This window comes from Eptesicus fuscus, chromosome 19 (genome assembly GCF_027574615.1).
Source record: "Eptesicus fuscus isolate TK198812 chromosome 19, DD_ASM_mEF_20220401, whole genome shotgun sequence".
NCBI classification, from domain to species: domain Eukaryota; kingdom Metazoa; phylum Chordata; class Mammalia; order Chiroptera; family Vespertilionidae; genus Eptesicus; species Eptesicus fuscus.
The window spans coordinates 44,750,084-44,768,084 of NC_072491.1; the positions used below are offsets into that span (position 1 = coordinate 44,750,084).

Consider the following 18,001-nt stretch of genomic DNA (forward strand, 5'->3'; position numbering starts at 1 on the left):
GCCTCTTTTACACACTCTCCCAACAGATGACTTGTAAAGGGGTAGGAGGCTCAGAGAGGTGAATGGCAAAAATCCAAGAAACGGAACACAATAGAAAGAACCCGGGAGATAAGCCATTTTTATAAAACAAAGCATCATGTTTGATTCGCTCTATTTCATGGTTAGCAGTGGATTCTCTCTGAAGTAAAGAACAGTTAACATGGGGCCAGATGTCTTTTGAAAAAATATTTTTATTGATTTCAGAGAGGGAGAGATAGAAACATCAATGATGAAAGAGAATCACTGATCAGCTGCCTCCTGCATGCCCCACACTGGGGATCAAGCCTGCAACCCAGGCACGTGCCCCTGACTGGAATCAAACCCGAGACCCTTCAGTCTGCAGGCTGACGCTCCATCCACTGAGCCAAACCAGCTAGGGCCAGATGTTTTGTTTTTAAGCAGAGATTTGCATCTGTGTATGGAACTGGTTTTCAAAGGAGCAGAAGTGGTCTTTGATCTTTCGGAACCACTTGTCTTCAAATTCTTCCGAAGATGCAATCACCAAGGCGGCCAGGGCTGCAGGGCCCACACACTTCACCTCGCTGTGAACCTCGTCTTTTATTTTTTCTGGAACGATATCCTCTCCCATAACCTGCAGGAGGGGAAAAAAAAACAGTAAAAGGGGCACTCGCCGTGGCGTAAAGGATTTCATACAAGCAGGACTCCTCAGCAGCGCGGTGACGATTCCAACCTTTCCAGCGTATCGAAAAGATGTCTGATCAGAAGCGGCGAGCTGAGGACCCATGGGTAAAATATCACCCCGTGTTTCCGGTCTCATCCTTCCCCGAGCGAACAGTCGCAGAAGTGCTCATGTGGCAGCGGAACTGGTCAAGACACAGGAAGCCGAGTCACCTCCTCATAGCTGAGGGCATCTTCTCTTGGCACAAATGCAACTGCGAGGGACCCTCCCTCCTTGTAAAATGAGTGAAGAGCAGGGCTTGGGCAGGATATAACTCAGTCCTTCCAGAAATGGTACCACAGCAACCTCCGAGATTAAAGAAGCAGGCTGGCCCTCTGGAGGCACAATACTGCCCCCTACTGGTCAGAATCAGGTTCAGATTCTGCATTAGTTTCTCTTTGATAAAACACCAGGAAGATTAAGACAGGTTCTTGCTTGGGGGGGCGGAGCGGGAGGACAGGACAGGTTGAGGGGGAATAAAGAGCTATCTATTCAAGCCATCATTCCATCTGAGCTCAGAGGAGGGAGAAGCTGCCACAGAACAGGACACGCTGCGAAAGGTGCCTGAGGATGTGGATTTTGGCCGTGTCTTTGAGGACAGGAACAGAAGGAGGTGGAGATGGGAAACCCATGGCAGGTTTGTTAGATACAGGCAGATCAGTCTAGTAGAGGCAAAGACTTGGGTAAGGAATTACTAGGTCAGAAGTTTGGGGTCACTCTCTGGAAGGCCGTGGACATCATTACCAAGGCTGTAAACTAGACCTGATACATTTTTGTTTTAAGCAAGCAGGTAATATGGTCAAAGCAATATTTGTTTTTTCAATTTTATTTTTCAATTATACTTGACACTCAACACTCTTTTATACTCATTTAGGGTGTACAGCATAGTGGTTAGACAATTACATAATTTACGAAGTGATCCCCAATAAGTCTAGTACCCACCTGGCACCAAACGTAGCTCTTGCAATATTATTGACTGTATTTCCTGTGCTGTTCTTCACAAACCAGTGACTATTCTGTAACTACCATTCTGTACTCCTCAATCCCTCTCCCCTTCCACCCAGTCCTCCAAGCACTGTTTTAAGATGAACTCAGCAGCAACGTTCCAGACAGATCTGAGGGGAGAAGGTAAGGAAGCAAGGACATGAGCCCGGAGGTCGCTGTGCGAGTCCCCCGTGAGTCGGTAAGGACTGCGGCTAGTGGTGAAGAGGAATGAAGGGGCCCTGAAGAAAGGTGGGCTTGGTGCCTGGCTACCGGTGAGAGCAGAGGATGAGGCTGTGAGGTTCCAGGTCTGGATAACCGAGAATGACAGACAGGGTCAATGGAAAAAATTAAGTCTAAGGAAGAGATGGTTCTCTCCAACTCCCCCGTGCTTCCTCTCCGTATGCCGGGCACTGGTACTCCGTATGCCGGGCACTGGCACTCCGTATGCCGGGCACTGGTACTCCGTATGCCGGGCACTGGCACTCCGTATGCCGGGCACTGGTACTCCGTATGCCGGGCACTGGCACTCCGTATGCCGGGCACTGGCACTCCGTATGCCGGGCACTGGCACTCCGTATGCCGGGCACTGGTACTCCGTATGCCGGGCACTGGCACTCCGTATGCCGGGCACTGGCACTCCGTATGCCGGGCACCGGCACTCCGTATGCCGGGCACCGGCACTCCGTATGCCGGGCACCGGCACTCCGTATGCCGGGCACCGGCACTCCGTATGCCGGGCACCGGCACTCCGTATGCCGGGCACCGGCACTCCCTATGCCGGGCACCGGCACTCCCTATGCCGGGCACCGGCACTCCGTATGCCGGGCACCGGCACTCCGTATGCCGGGCACCGGCACTCCGTATGCCGGGCACCGGCACTCCGTATGCCGGGCACCGGCACTCCGTATGCCGGGCACCGGCACTCCGTATGCCGGGCACCGGTACTCCGTATGCCGGGCACCGGTACTCCGTATGCCGGGCACTGGCACTCCGTATGCCGGGCACTGGCACTCCGTATGCCGGGCACTGGCACTCCGTATGCCGGGCACTGGCACTCCGTATGCCGGGCACTGGCACTCCGTATGCCGGGCACTGGCACTCCGTATGCCGGGCACTGGTGAAAGGTGGAAGTGTTTTGGTGAGCAGTTCCATTTTAGACATTCTGTAGCTGAAGTGACAGCAGAATAATCAATAATCATCTCCGATTAACCGCTCAGTAGGTAATTACTCTGAGATGTGAGACAAGCGTTCCAGAGCAGGGAGCAGAGACCCAGACTGGAGGCTCAGCAGCCCAGAGGCGACCACTGAGCTCTGGTGTGGTTGACTGCTGGGGGAGGAAGGCAGAGGGAACGGAGAACCTCGGAGAATGCAACACTTAGGCCTCGGAGGAAGCTAGTGGTGTCTCAAGAGGCAGAGGGACAGTAAGAAATACAGGAGAAAAGCGGAGTGCAGCTCTCAGAGCAAAGGGAAGAGGAAACAAAAAGTGACTGGCCCACTGCTACGTACATATCTATGGAAACCAGACCAAGGAAAGGCTGCGGTCGGCTCAGAGAGGCAGGGTGTCTGGGCATGGCTGTGGGCTCAAGGGAAAGAGCCCAGAGAAGGGGGAGGCTGGAAAAGGCTCAGAGACAAGACAGGAGGGTGTGATCCCAGAACAGGGAAAAGGAGTCAAGTGGGAGCTTAGTTTGGGGAAGGGAGGAAGGAGCCAGGCAATTTGCTGTAAGCATTTTTAAAAATATATTTTTTATTGATTTCAGAGAGGAAGGGAGAGGGAGAGAGAGATAGAAACATCAATGATGAGAGAGAATCATCGATTGGCTGCCTCTGCATGCCTCTACTGAGGATCAAGCCCACAACCCAGCCCTTGACGGGAATCGAACCCAGGACCCTTCAGTCCACAGGCTGATGCTCTACCCACTGAGCAAAACGAGCCAGGGCATGCAGTAAACATTTCTTGAAAGCATGACATTAGGATGTATACGGACAGGGTTATTCTCATGGGAAAAGTCCCTGGGCTGTCAAGTTTCAATTATACACAAAGAGGAGTTACGTAAGTACATGGATAATCTCCAAATGCCATCTGAAGACATTTCAACAGCATACAATTTTGTTTGTTTGTTAATCCTCACCCAAGGATATTTTTCCATTGATTTTTAGAGAGAATAGAAGGGAGGGGTAGAGACAGAGAGAAACATCGATGTGAGAGAGACTCATTGATTGGTTGTGAGCCTGCAACCAAAGTAAGTGCCCTTGACCGGAATTGAACTTGGGACCCTTCAGTCCACGGGCCGACACTCCATCCACTGAGCCAAACCGTCTAGGGCCAGCATATTTTTTAAAAGCTAATAAAGGTTTAAAAAGATTGTCATCTGAACGTCTCCATAACATCAAAGCAGTAACGGGTGGGGCAGACAGACAATGGACTTGCAACTGGACGGGTTCCAGCGTGACTCTGCCCCTTAAATCCTGACCTTGGCAAGTCACAGCATCTCTGCGCCTCACTCAGCCCCACCTGCCCCGCAGGCTGTTCTGAGGATGAATGAAGGAGAAAACACAGAGTCCTGCACAAATGTCAACATTCATTCCTCCCCCACTCAGCACTCAGCAGCCAGCTGCTGCCCATGCTGGTGCCCAGGCAGCAGGCACGGCAAGCAGCAACCTGGAATGAACAGAGCCCCTGCTCCAGCCGCTGCGGCAGGAGGACGAGGAAGAGGCGCTTTCGGGATGAAGTGACCCCAGGCACGTAAAGGCAGGACACGGAAGTCCTTTGGAGGATGAGATCTGACCTCGTTTTTGAGAAAAGGGCGTGGGCGCCAGGAAAAATATCCATGGTGCCTCGCTTCACATAAATTCCAGGGGGTCACTCACCTCGGTGATCAGCTGCAGAGTGTCTTCTTTGAAGCCAAAGCCTTTCATTTTATCTTCAATTTCCTGCTGGGTCCTGAGGTTCCTCTCCAAAGCAAACGATGTCTGCTGAGACTGGGTGAGCTGAAGCAAAAGCCTGAAAAACACAAACGTCCGGACATGCAGGCTCCAGGAAGAAAGCAATGAGGTGTCCACATAGAGCACAGGGTTCGGCTGGATGAGAGTCCCGCTGGGCTCAGCCGCAGGCGCTCACCTCATCCGCATCCCTAAAGCTTCTTATCCTGAACAAAGGGCCCAGGATAGTCGTCTATCTGGAGAGTCGTCTTCTGGAAAAATGCATTGGCCAAGCTTCTCAAAGAAACTCTTAGACAGCAAGCTCTCAGAGGGCGTCCTGCAGAAGTCACGTGATCAAAAGCACACGTGCCATGGAGTGAAAAGGACAGGCCTCCCGTCAAAGGCTCCGCCCCAGAATCCTGGGATGTGTTCCTCTGCGGTCAGTGCTCTGTGACCCTCCAGGGCCCTGAGCCCACAGCAGCCCGACCTCAAGGACTAATTAGACTCTCCAGCTCACTTCCATTTCCCGAAGCAGGCCCAAATCGCTGAGGACTCCCTGATGACCACTTTGCAACTGCCTCCCCACGAACTCCCGCATCATGATCAAAGCCTGGTCTCCTGGCTCCCCCTCCCTCCTGTCCCCCTCATGTGGCCCCTTCGTTGTTTATGAAATACTGACTGTGCAGACACCACACACTACTGTAGGCCCTGGGAGACAGGCTCCAGCTTCATGGGAAGGAAGAAGAGAGATCACAAACAAGACAATCTCAGGTAGTGATGAGTGCTATGAAAAGGAATCCAAGCGAGGGTGGATGCAGTGTCTACTTTGATGGGACAGCGGAGGAGGCTCCTCTGAGACACCCCAAGCCAAGACCTACAGGACGAGGAGCCAGCCACACGACCATCTGGGGAAAGAGGGTTGCCGAGGGGCAGGGGCTCTGACACAAGAACTAACTTGATGTGTGTGCAAATCGCGAAGATCCCTGTGGGCAGAGCACAGGCAGGAAGAGAGACTGCAGTAAACACGGAGAACAGGAGAGGGAGGCAGCTCACGTCAGCCCTCGCAGGGGTGGAGAGAAACGGGGAGTTTGTGTAAGTGCGGGGGGAAGTCCCTGGGAGCTCATGACAGATCCTGGCCCAATGCACACCCACCTGTTTTCATCTGACCTGTCTGCATCACCTACCTGGCCGCTGGAAGCACTTGCGTCTAGACCACAGGAAATATCTCAAAAACATATACCAAGTCTAGCCTGGAACTTTTTGAAACTTAAAATTAGCAAAAGGACACCTTTACTCTGAGTTAGCATCCTGCACATTGCTTAATGCACTGTCCGTTTACCTGGTCCGTATAAAGGAAGCGCACGCTTTCACCCGAGCCTCCAGCGACAAAGAGTCCCGAGAGTTCTTCAGAGCTTCCTCCTTCTTCCGGCTGTTACTGCTGCTCGTTTCCACAGAAAACACGGAGCTCTCGGGCAACGTCTCAGGGAGACACACACGACAGTCTCTCCCTGCGTGTGGGCAGGCGGAGGTGACAGTCCTGTCACTGGGGGGGGAACGGTTCTGTCTGTGAGATGACGCGGACGATGCGGCCAGGTAGGCCTCTGCCAGCCGGCCCCAGCTCCAAGGGCTGAAAGGGTGCAGAGAGACCAGTCTCTGAAGGCAGAAGGCGGTGCGCTGCACGTCCTGCGAGCTTGAACAAATGGCAAGCTGGAGGCAGAGCACAGTGGTTAAATGGTCTGTGTTCGTTGCTTTCATTTCCTAAGGAGAAAAGAAAGGTCACAAACATTACACTGCAGACCGTTTTCTACGTACAAATGGAGGTTCCTAACCACCCAGCTGTATATGTTATAAACCAGAAGCATCTTTCAGCAGCTACACAAGGAGAGTGAACAAAGTACTTTTCAATAGATCTGTTTGAAACCCTAAACCTAGAGAAATATATGTTACCCAGTAAAGCAAGCACCGATCACTCCCAAGATCCTAATGTCATAACAATAACACAGAGTTCAGCACCAAAGACATCACTGCCAGTTTATCTTCAAGTTTATTATAATCTTTTTTAAAATATATTTTATTGATTTTTTACAGAGAGGAAGGGAGAGGGAGAGAGAGTTAGAAACATCGATGAGGGAGAAACATCAATCAGCTGCCTCCTGCACACCCCCTACTGGGGATGTGCCGGCAAACAAGGTACATGCCCCTGACCGGAATGGAACCTGGGACCTTTCAGTCCACAGGCCGACGCTCTATCCACTGAGCCAAACCGGTTAGGGCTATTATAATCTTTATTGCCTTCAGCCACACAGCTAAGAGACCCAAGCCAACTTTTTGATACCCTATGGGCGTGGTCGGCAAACTGCGGCTCGCAAGCCACTTGCGGCTCTTTGGCCCCTTGAGTGTGGCTCTTCCACAAAATACCACATGCGAGCGCTCACGTACAGTGTGATTGAAACTTCATGGCCCTTGCGCAGAAGTTGGTTTTCGGCCTGGGCGAGTCTGTTTTGAAGAAGTGGCGTTAGAAGAAGTTTAAGTTTAAAAAATTTGGCTCTCAAAAGAAATTTCAATCGTTGTACTGTTGATATTTGGCTCTGTTGACTAATGAGTTTGCCGACCACTAGGGGCCTACGCTAACGGTTCCATTTTACTAGTAAGATTCCAGGCTTTCTAAAAATCCAAATGGTCATTTCCTTGAGGATTCGAATGAACTCTATGTCCAATGTTCCTTGGCTTAGATCTTAAGCAGGACAGCCCTGAAGCTCATGCTGCATCGTAATTGAGTCCAAATGCTTTCCCTGCTCTGACCAAGGCCAGTGTTTTTGGCTCCAGGGGGTTGCTTGGTTTCCTTCTGATCAGAAAATCCTTTGTGGTCTCCTTAGCAGAGCCACCACCTCTTGCCTAACTTGCCATATGGCAAAAGCCCTGTGGGTTACAGAAAACAAACCTTCTTTTCTAAGTTCAAGCCTGGAGAGCAGACAGCAGACTAAATGGCCTTTCAGTTGATTTTAAGTCACAGGAAAACCTGGCTGTCTAGTATGCAAATCGAGCGGCCACAGAAAACTGCACTGAGTGAAACTACCCAGGCTGCTGCCGAAGACCTGGCGCTCCAGGGAGCGGAAGCTTGGGAGGCCTCTCAGCAGTCACGTACTGAGTGAAAAGATGGAGAGAAAGCCCACGCAACCGACCTGGTCACACTGTGTCTTCCAAGCGACAGAACCTGCCTGGTGTTGCTATTACTCTGGTTGAGTATTCTGTCCTTCCCGACAGTCCAGGAAGTCCTAGAGGGTTTCCGTTCAAGGCTGAACCCCAAGCACAGAGCACAGCACTTCAGACACAACAGATGCTTAATAACTGCTGAGTCATACCTCCTCATGCCCTTCTTGTACAATAAGGAAAGTGCTGTGACTGGACCGCCTGAACCAAATACTCCCGTTCTACAACCACTCTGTGGGCCTTTACTCTGTGTAAGAACATTTTCATATTGAGAAAGCAAGTGTGTGTTGGGGTAGAGGTTGTTACATACAAACTACGATTTTGATGGGAGGCTTCTGACAGCATCACCAGTAAATAACTCCGTGGATGTTAAGTTCCATGTGGATGACTTGGTGTGATTTTTCCAGAATATGCACCTCCTCTGTGATGCGATGATGACCAGTTAATATTGACTGAGTGCCTACCATGTGCCAGGCATAGCTCATTTAAGTGCTTGACTCACTTAATCCTCATGACAATCCCTGAGAACAGATTCTATTTTCATCCCCATTTTATAGATGAGGCCAATGAGTCACAACAAAGGAATTAGATCACCTGCATGACCTCCCACAGTGAGGAAGTAGCAGAGCCAGGCAGTCACACTAGGAATAAAGAATAAAGCCACAGAAGAGCTGACGCGTTAGCTGGCTTAGGGTTCTCCCACTGGACTGCCAATGAGCGATGTATGTGCAGGGGATAGACATCCTTATCTGCCTCCTCAGCACTAACCCCAGAACTGGGCACACGTGGGATTGACATGTCGGTGAAGAACATAAATGAAAAAGAGAGTCCTTTACTGTCAGAAAGCAATTTCTTTACACAGTTCATCACACACCACTATGAGATGTTTAAATTGTTTAAGAAACAGGTTCTTGCAACAATATGCATCCAATTAACCCACAATCGTTAGAGAGAAGAAAAAGAAAGGAAAAAATGCAGCTATTTTCCATGTTCTGAAGACAATTACCCCAAGGTTTCCTCTCACTGCAAGAGGTGGAGATCCTATGCGATGAACCCCTCAGCAAGCAAATTTAGGGATTCCCCTTAGTTAACCAGAAAGAGGACAGTTCAGATGCACGCACACTCAAGGCTGACCTTGGTCGACTAGGTCCACAGAGGTCAAGATCAGTGACATGCGCTTCATTAGTTCCCTTTGAGGAAGAACACTGGCCATCTATAAACTAGGACTGTTTACTTGAGATCAACTCCCTAAAATTTACACAAATAACCAGAAGTAAACCATAGATGCCTTAAACTGAAAACAAAAACAAAAACAAGCAGAATGTAGAATTCAAAGAGTTGCTTTTCTTTATCCCTTAAAAAAAATTCTGCAAATTCCATTTAAGAAAAAAAGGATTTTTTTTCCCCAAATTAGCAATAATTGCACCTCGGATAAACCTCATTGGCTACGATATTGCCACTGTGCAAAGCTAAAAAGGATTATTAAAGCTTGGCGTAGTATGATCTTTAGTCATTTTTTGGTAAATCCCCCCTTTACAAAAGTAATACATGTTCATTGTAGAAATTTTGAAAAATAAAACCTAAAGAAGGAAAGAGATCATTGATAATCCTTCCATCAGTATTTACTCCCAACAAGAGTAAAATCTTTGGAAATGAGATTTTCAGGCAATGAAGAATTATCATAATCAAGAAGAAACATGACAAGAAAATGATTATGTCCAGAGCTCCAAAATGTTCATCATCATAGAGTTCTCACATCATTGGCAATTTTCTTCTGCTCCTCCAAACCCACAGATCTTGCTGTAAGAAGCTGGTTTTTGTTTTGTTTCAGAAAATATTCAACCATCTTAGGAAAACAAGTAGAAATAACCAATGACACCACTCACCAAGTTCGTAGCAATCGCCAGTGCTTCTGCATGCCTTCCGAGGTGAGCGAGACACCGAGCCTGGCCTTCCTGGACATCCCTTTTCATGGCAACATTTGTAGGTGGTAACTTATCAGAGATACTGGAATATTCCTGCAGTGCTTTCTGGCAATTATGTGTTCAGTTGAGGAAATGAAGAGAGGGATGAGAAGAAAAGCGGAAAACACAGAAGAAAGGACTCAGTTATAGGGATGATTTTTCCTAGGCAGAAGGTAATGTCATAACTGACCCCAACAATGAACTAAGGAAGACTTGAGGATTACAGTCAGTGGTATTCTTCTAAAAGGCAGAGAATAAATGGCTGGAGAATAAAATCACCACTACCATAGAAAACATCGTAGTATAGTAGGAAGAACATTCTGGAGCCAAACAGACCAGGGTTTGAATGTTGGTTCTGCCACTAACTTGCTATATAACCTTTTCATCAGCAAAATAACAACAGGACTCTAATGAAGATGAAATGAGATCTACATGTAAAGCTGGTACCTAGCTGTTAGTTTCTCCCTTTTCTTACACACTTTGGGGTGCTTTGCTTCTGGGGCACTAAGAGGGGTCTGTGATAGAGGCTCCCACATAATGAGGAGATACAGAGCATGGGGAATCCGAATTACAAGGATCCCCAAAAGATTCCTATACTGGAGTTACAAGAAACAAAACTAATTATATAGAACCTCATAGAAAAGAACAGACCAGCCCTAGCCGGTCTGGCTCAGTGGATAGAGCACTGGCCTGTGGACTGAAGGGTCTTGGGTTCGATTCAGGTCAAGGGCACATGCCCAGTTGTGGGCATGATCCCCAGTAGGGAATGTGCAGGAGGCAGCTGATCAATGATTCTCTCTCATCATTGATGTTTCTACCTCCCTCCCTCTCCTTTTCTATGTGAAATCAATAAAAATATATTAAAAAAAAAGAAAAAGAAAAGGACAGACCATGGACACAGACAATAGGGTTCTGAAGGTCTGGGGTGGGGAGTGGGGTGGGGAGTGGCAGGTTGGAGGGGGTCAATGCGGGGGGGGGGGATGGTATATATGTAATTCTTTCAACAATAAAGAATTATTAAAAAAAGAAAAAGACAGAGACTTGGGATTCTAAGATTACAAACACATATAGCAAAAGATTAAATTCATCTTCACAAACAACACACCTGTTACTGAACTATGCCCTAACTTATGGAACAAGAGCCCATTTCAAGTAGCGCAGCCTTATTATACATGTGGAATTCTACCTGATACTCCTGCCGCCGGTAGGCCAGGTCCCCTCTGAATTTCTTGACCGTTAGAGCTTCCACATCATCACTGCTCTCCGTTTCCCCATAAAACCACTAGAAATTGTGAAAAGAGTGTATTACAGAGAACGAAGCTGTGCTTTTCCAACTCATACTCAGAAGCACTTTTCCATAACTAAACGATTGAGTCTCAAAAAAGACCTCCTTCTTCAGGATGAGACAGAGGAAGACACCCTGGCATAGAAGAGTGACGATTTTAATGATGTCCCCTTCCCCCCCTCACAGACGCGCCCCCCCCCCCGGCCCAGTTTTTATGAAAATGATCATAATTAATACACATGCCAATAATATGATGCCTCTCAACTTTGAAAGGCATTAACGAAGCGCCCACTGCCAGGTGATCGTCTAGCATTCGGGGTCTAAAAGAGCTTTATGGGATACTGGCAGGTGTTCTGCGTTTTAATAGAAGCTAAAAGGGGCGGGGTGGCGGTGGAAGGAGTCAAAGGCAAAAATTTGGGGCTGGAAAGGGAAATCAGAAAACACTTCTTGGCCCGGCCGGCGTGGCTCAGTGGTTGGCGTGGACCTAGGAGCCAGGAGGTCAGGGTTCCATTCCCGGTCAGGGCACGAGCCCCGGTTGTGGGCTGATCCCCAGGGTGGGGCGTGCAGGAGGCAGCCGACCCATGATTCTCTCTCATCGTTGATGTCTCTCTCTCTCCCTCTCTAAAATAATTTTTAAAAATATGAGAAAACACTTCTTGAAGGAGACAGTGTTTTAAGATGTGACCTGAGAAATGGATACAACTGAGGGATTCTGACCATCAGAGCGAGATTACGTGGGCAGGGAGGGGGACACCGCTGACCGAGGGCAGGCTCGTTGGCGGGTGGAGGACGTCGCCGTCGGGGGCGGACCACGCTAAGGTCTGGGCCGTGGGCGGCGGCTGGATTTGTGGGGGCGCTGAGGCCCGGCTGCAGTCGGTGCAGGCAAGGCCCGTGGGGGTCCGCAGAGTTGACAGCTGGGTAGGGGAGACCAGGACGTCACAGCGAGACCCGCCAAACGCCTGCGGCCAGTTCATCGCGACCGCGCGGGGGTTTCCTTGCGCCCTCCGACCCTCGCGGTGGTTAGAGATAACGGGAGGCCGGGTGGGCACCGGGGCAACCGGGGAGGCCAGGTGGGCCCCGGTGCCGGGACCCGCGGAAGCCAGGGCCCGGGGGCCCAGGCGAGGACGGGGGGCCGGGACGTGGAGAAGAGGCCCCGCCCTCTTACCTGCGGCTCGCAGAGCTTGGCGCGGTAAGACGCGGGCGGTCCCGGGCGCCGCTCCCGCCTCTCTTCGAACACCGAGTCCTCGAACTCGCCGCCCAGCAACCAGCACCCGGCCTCCATCGCGCGCCCACGGAGGGGGCATCGAGAGGAGGCGGTGCCTAGAGCGGCGCCCAAGTGCGGGCTAACGCGAAGGGGCGGGGCCGCCAAGGGCCAGAGCGCGGCATCCTGGGATTTGTAGTCTCTGGAAGCCCACTGCAGGTTGGGAGTCGTCGTTGAGCTGAGATTTTTAACTGACTCACAAACTGACCGAACTCGGGGACAGGGTTGGACTTCTCGGTCTCAGGAGATGGGCAGAGCGTTCCTTATATGTTCGCATCAAAAAGCACCAGCCCCAGGGTAGCTGTGTAAAATCGGTAGGTACCATTTTTTTTTTCACCACTGACGATATTCTTGACACTGTGTTAAGCACTTCTTTTTGCACTTTATATCCTTTCCTTATGAAAGACACAGTGATTCCTATTTTGCAAATGAAGATATTGGGCTTATAGAGGTTAAGTAACTTGCTCAGGATCAATTATCAAGTGGCTAAGAGCTGGGAAGTAAATGAGTCAGTATTCCCCAAGTCTCCAGAGCAGACACACCACCAATAACAAAGACCAGAATAAAAACCAGAGGATATAGAGATTTACTCTGGGGCTCCATTCGGGAGCACTCATTCTGCCTGGAGAAAATACTAAATCCCAGAATTCTAAGACTAATGTTTACTACCATTTTTATACTTTCAAGGTGTTCCCTGAGACTCGGAAGCAGAGAGTGTTGACAAAGTACCACTCGATGTACACAGCAGGTAACAGGCATGGAGCTTTTCTCTGGTTTTCCTCCTCTTGGTCCTCATCTCGCCAGTTCCTCTCCCACCATTTGTCTTCCAGGGTTCTCTCTTCAACACAGTTTTCTATTCCACACACCCTAGGGCAGTGATGGCGAACCTCTGACACGCGTGACAGCACTGACACGCGTAGCCATTTCTGATGCCACGCGGCCGCTGAGGCGGCTGCATGCCGAGGATGAAACATTTGCTGCTCCTGAGGATGAAACATTTGCGAAATAATGTTTTTTTCCTCAAAGTGACACACTACCCGAGTTATGCTCAGTTTTTTGGCGAAGTTTGGCACACCAAGCTCAAAAGGTTGCCCATCACTGCCCCAGGGGAACCTAATCCACTACCCACCCCCTAACTGAATTAGTGCTCTCCAGCCAAGCTGGTCCTCTCTGGAATTGACCTCCCTGAGTTTTTCCCTCATCCTGCAACCTTCCCTGCCCTTACAGGTGCCACCTCGCCATTTCTTTTGTCAAGAGGACCCCTCCCAGTGTGCTCCATCTTGCTGCCTCCCATCAACCTTTCCTGATTCCCAAGTCTGGTTACATGTTCCTTGTCTGGGTTCACATAACACCATGTGGTTCTCTCAGACAGGGCATTTCTCATTTCATACAGCTCTTGTCCATGTTTTCTTGTCCCTCACTCCCAGGAGACCATGACCTCATTCTAGGCCGGGACGTCTCTCTGTCTAGCGCCAAGCATAGTGTCTGGCACCCAGTAGGCCTTCACTCCTTGTTGAATGGGTTGTTACGCTCTTTGCATGTGAATCCTCTCCCCTCTACAGTCTATGCTCCTCTAGGGCAGCACTTGGTACACAGTATTCATTAAGCATTCTGTGCATAACCCAATGTATTCTTGAGGGCCTACTCTGTGCCAGGTGATGAGGATATACCTATCACTCATGGTCCTCTCAAGGAGCCTGAATTAAGGTGGAGAAGACATATGATACACATGTGAGCAAGCAAATTACTTAATTACAGATTGTGGCCAAGTGGTAGGATAGAGAATAATGGGGCTTGGCAACCGGTAGAACACCTTCCAGAATGAAATCACATCTCTTCCCCTCCTTTTCTTACCCAGGCTGTTCTCCTCTGAGCCCCCTTTCTCTGCTTGCTCAGATATTTGTAAATATTGCTTTTTCCCCTTTTCCATTATTTTCTGTTTTTTTTTTGTTTTGTTTTGTTTTAGCAAAGCATACCCTTCCATTATTGGCATGCATCATCCACTAATTCTCCTGGGTATTTATTAACTTACTAGAGGCCTGGAGCATGGATTTGTGCACCGGTGGGGTCCCTCAGCCTGGCCTGCACCCTCTCGCAATCCAGGACCCCTCGGAGGATGTCAGACTGCCAGTTTCAGCCCCATCCCCACAGCCTGCGGGGATGGGGCTGAAACTGGCAGTCCGACATCCCCCGAGGGATGTAGTAGTGCACAAAACAGCAGGTGCCCAGGGAGGAGCCCGAGCCCAGGTTGGGCGCCACTCCCACTCATCCCGGCCCTGCTGCACCTGCTGCTGCCTCCAGCCATGAGCCCGCTTGTGGGAGTGCATTGACCACCAGGGGGCAGCTCCTGCGTTGAGTGTCTGCCCCCTGGTAGTCAGTGCACATCATAGTGACCAGTTGTTTGGTCGTTCGGTCGTTCAGTCACTTAGGCTTTTATATATAGAGATCTTAGCATACTGAGCTCTCTCATTTATTTCCCATAGTCTGTACATTTTTATAATAGGTACATTCATTGATTCAACTAAAATGTCTTGAGACTTGCTCTAAGCCAAGGTCTGTATCCTCAGAGTGGAGGATAGTGATAAATAAGACAGACAAGATCCTTGCTCCATGGAACTTAAGTTCTAGTGGGTAAATAACAAGTAAATAAATGAACAAAGTAGTTTGAGACTGTGGTAAGTGCTGTACATGAAAGTGGAAGAGTGAGGTGAGACAGAGACTGCTTCGGGGAGGGTGGCCAGAGAAGGCACCTCTGAAGAGGTGATCTTTGAGCTGAGCCCGGAGTGAAGAGGAGCTGGCCAAGAGGACATCTGGAGGTAGCCTTGCAGGTGGAAGCAAGAACTTCTGAAAAGCTGCAAGAATGAGGAGCAGAAAGCAAGCTGTGGTGCTGAGGCTGAGCAAGCAAAAAGGAGAGCTAGCTGCCTGGCCTGAGACAGGAGAGTGAGGCAGAGTCTATTGTGTGCTCAGTATGCATTTATTGAATGAATGAATGAATGAATGATCTAATGATACAAAACTCCACGTGTATCTTACTACCATCTGGGCTGTACTTTCTTGCATTGACTGTGCATGGTGCCCATGGTGTCAGGTTATTTGCCTGTCACTCCCTTGGCTGTCATATGATGTATGTAGCTGAGTTTTAGCCTCTCTGCGTCTCCCCCATCCCACTCCCACTACAAATCTCAATTTAATGCCCTTTTATTCAGGCTGGCAAGTCTTGAGCCAAACAAAATTTTCTCAGGGATAGCTCAGTTCATTTCATTCCAGTATCACAGGCTGTTGTCCAAAGACAAAGACTGTCTGCCAACACCAGATATGTGCACAACCAGTCTGGCAATGCTTTTCTTCTCTCCTGACTCCCAAACTCACAATCTCTAGTTCAGTTTGATGAACATTTATTGAGTAACAATATTGTGAAGACACTGGCTAGGCAATGGTTAAGGGTGAGAGCTCTGCAGACGGTTCAGGTTTGATACTCGGTGTGTGAATCTGATCCTTTGTGACCCTCAGTTTCACCAACAATACAATGGGGATAATAATAGCATCTACCTCATGGACTGTGCATTGGGATTGAGATTAATCAAGTAACCCTCTCAACCTAGTGCTTGGCACATAGTAAGTATTCAGTTAATGCTAGCTAAAAAAAGATTTTAAAAATGTAGTTTCTGCCTTGAAAGTGCTCTGCTAGTGAAATAGATGTACTTACAAAGCCAATTTGACAGGTACTGAATAAAGTATAAACCAAGACCTGTTAGGTAGACATAGGAGAAGCAGTTAGTACTGAGCAGATCAGGAAGAGATGCTGGAGGCCTCTAGGGGAGGCAACTACTGTGATGGTGACAACATCAGAATAAGGACAAGCCAGACTGAAGGAATAAAATTCATTGTTACTTCAATCAAAGCAACTGTCTACCTACTCTGTAAAAAGCAGTTAATGATCAAGGGATTGAAAATATAATAAAAGCCTAATATGCAAATAGACTGAACAGCAGAATGACTGGTTGCTATGATGCACACTGACCACCAGGGGGCAGATGCTCAACGCAGGAACTGCCTGCAGCCTGCAGGCCCCAGGCCAGCCAAGGTGGGTGCCAGTGGGGGGCCCCCAGATCGCCCCGCTGGTCACCCTGCAAAGGGAGGTGACTGGCTATGGCGGGCAGGGCCGGCCAGTGAGTGGACAGCAGCAGGGGGCGGGGCTGGCGAGCAGGTGGCGCCAGGCCGGCCAAGGTGGGTGCCAGCAGGGGGACCCCCCCCCACCACCCTCCCAATCATCCTGCCAGTCACCCTGCAGATCGGCCCTGATCTCCGGCCAGGCCTAGGGATCCTACCCATGCATGAATTTTGTGCATTAGACATCTACTGGTAATATAAAATAGAAAGTAATAAACACCTTAAGAGGTATATAAAGTACAAAGAAAGTCTAGAAAAAAGAAAGCTTAATTCAACTAAGTACTTTGAATTTAAGGAAAGTCTTTTCAACAAGTGGTACTTAACAAATGGCCATCCACATGCAAAAAAATGACCTTACAACATTCACAAAAATGAACTCAAAATAGATCATATATCTAAATGTAAATGAAAAACTATAAAACCCTCTAGAAAATAACATAGGAGAAAACCTAGATGACCTCAGGTATGGCAATGACATTTTAGATACAATACCAAAGGCATGATCCATGAAAGATATAATTGACAAGCTGGACTTCCTAAAAATAAAATACTGTTTCACAAAATTTGTTTGTGAAAGACAATTTCAAAAGGGTGAGAAGACAAGCCACAGCCCAGGTGAAAATATTTGCAAAAGTCACATTTGGTAAAGGACTATGATCTAAAATATACAAAGAACTCTTAAAACTCAACAATAAGGAAAAAAACCTGATTTGAAAAATGGGCCAAATACCTTAACAGACACCTCACCAAAAGAAGTTATACAGATGGCAAATAAGCACAAGAAAAGATGCTCAACATCGTATGTCATCAAGGAAATGAAAATTAAAACAATAATGTTCAAATCCGGAACAATGAAACCACCAAATGCTGGCCAAGAATGTGGAACAATAAGAACTCTCATTTACTGCTGGTGGGAATGAAAAATGTTGTAACACACTATACATACTTTTATCATATGATCCAGCAATCATACTCCTTGATATTTACCCAAAGGATTTAAACTTATGCCTACATAAAAACCCAAACATGAATTTTTATAGCAGCTTTATTCATAATTGCCCAAACCTAGAAGCAACCAAGATGTCATTCCACAGTAGGTGAGTGGATAAACTGGTACATTCAGACAATGGAATATTATTTAGCACTAAAATGAAATGAGCTAGGGGAAGGAAGTGGAGGGATTGAGAGAAAGAAAAAAAGAGCTACTAAGCCAATGAAGAGACATGGAGGAACCTTAAATAAGTATTACTAAGTGAAAGAGGCCAATTTAAAAAGGCTACATTCTATATGCTTCCAACTATATGACATTCTAGAAAAGGCAAAACTATCAAGATAGTAAAAGATTAGTGGTTACCAGGGGTTTGGGGAAGAGAAAGATGAATAGAAGCACAGAGGATTTTTGAGGCAGTGAAGCTACTCTGTAATATATATATATAGCAAAGGTGGAGATTTATTGAAGAACAAGTACAGACTCCCACGTGGGGAGGGAG

General features: G+C 48.3%; 1 protein-coding gene and 1 non-coding gene across 4 annotated transcripts; both read right to left on the minus strand.

The window, feature by feature from the left end:
* Positions 1-212: 212 nt before the first annotated feature.
* Positions 213-12,458, minus strand: C19H8orf76 (chromosome 19 C8orf76 homolog). 3 transcript variants are annotated; one of them, XM_054708746.1, is made up of 7 exons: positions 12,246-12,453; positions 11,842-11,994; positions 10,982-11,077; positions 9,718-9,861; positions 5,961-6,379; positions 4,571-4,703; positions 213-631 (listed from the first exon to the last, which is right to left on the minus strand). In XM_054708746.1, exons 1-7 carry the CDS (start codon positions 12,360-12,362, stop codon positions 434-436), a joined length of 1,260 nt encoding a protein of 419 aa, XP_054564721.1. In that variant the 5' UTR covers positions 12,363-12,453; the 3' UTR covers positions 213-433. The 3 variants fall into 3 exon arrangements, with proteins under 3 accessions (XP_054564721.1, XP_008141631.2, XP_054564722.1); XM_054708747.1 differs by lacking the exon at positions 213-631 and adding an exon at positions 691-863 and having other exon boundaries at positions 12,246-12,458; XM_008143409.3 differs by lacking the exon at positions 11,842-11,994 and having other exon boundaries at positions 12,246-12,450.
* On the minus strand, positions 9,162-9,302 carry LOC114232136 (U4 spliceosomal RNA). The gene has a single exon (XR_008554659.1). It is a non-coding gene; the product is annotated as a U4 spliceosomal RNA (small nuclear RNA).
* Positions 12,459-18,001: the final 5,543 nt, after the last annotated feature.

What these genes read in the sequence shown, in the direction of transcription:
- C19H8orf76 (XM_054708746.1), bottom strand. Translation starts at nt 12,362, where the DNA reads ATGGAGGCCGGGTGCTGGTTGCTGGGCGGCGAGTTCGAGGACTCGGTG. An exon ending in CGCCAACGAGCCTGCCCTCG is followed by an intron (nt 11,078 to 11,841) that starts GTCAGCGGTGTC and finishes CACAATTTCTAG; the next exon opens with TGGTTTTATGGGGAAACGGA. An exon ending in CTCTGCAGCTGATCACCGAG is followed by an intron (nt 632 to 4,570) that starts GTGAGTGACCCC and finishes CCCCTCCTGCAG; the next exon opens with GTTATGGGAGAGGATATCGT.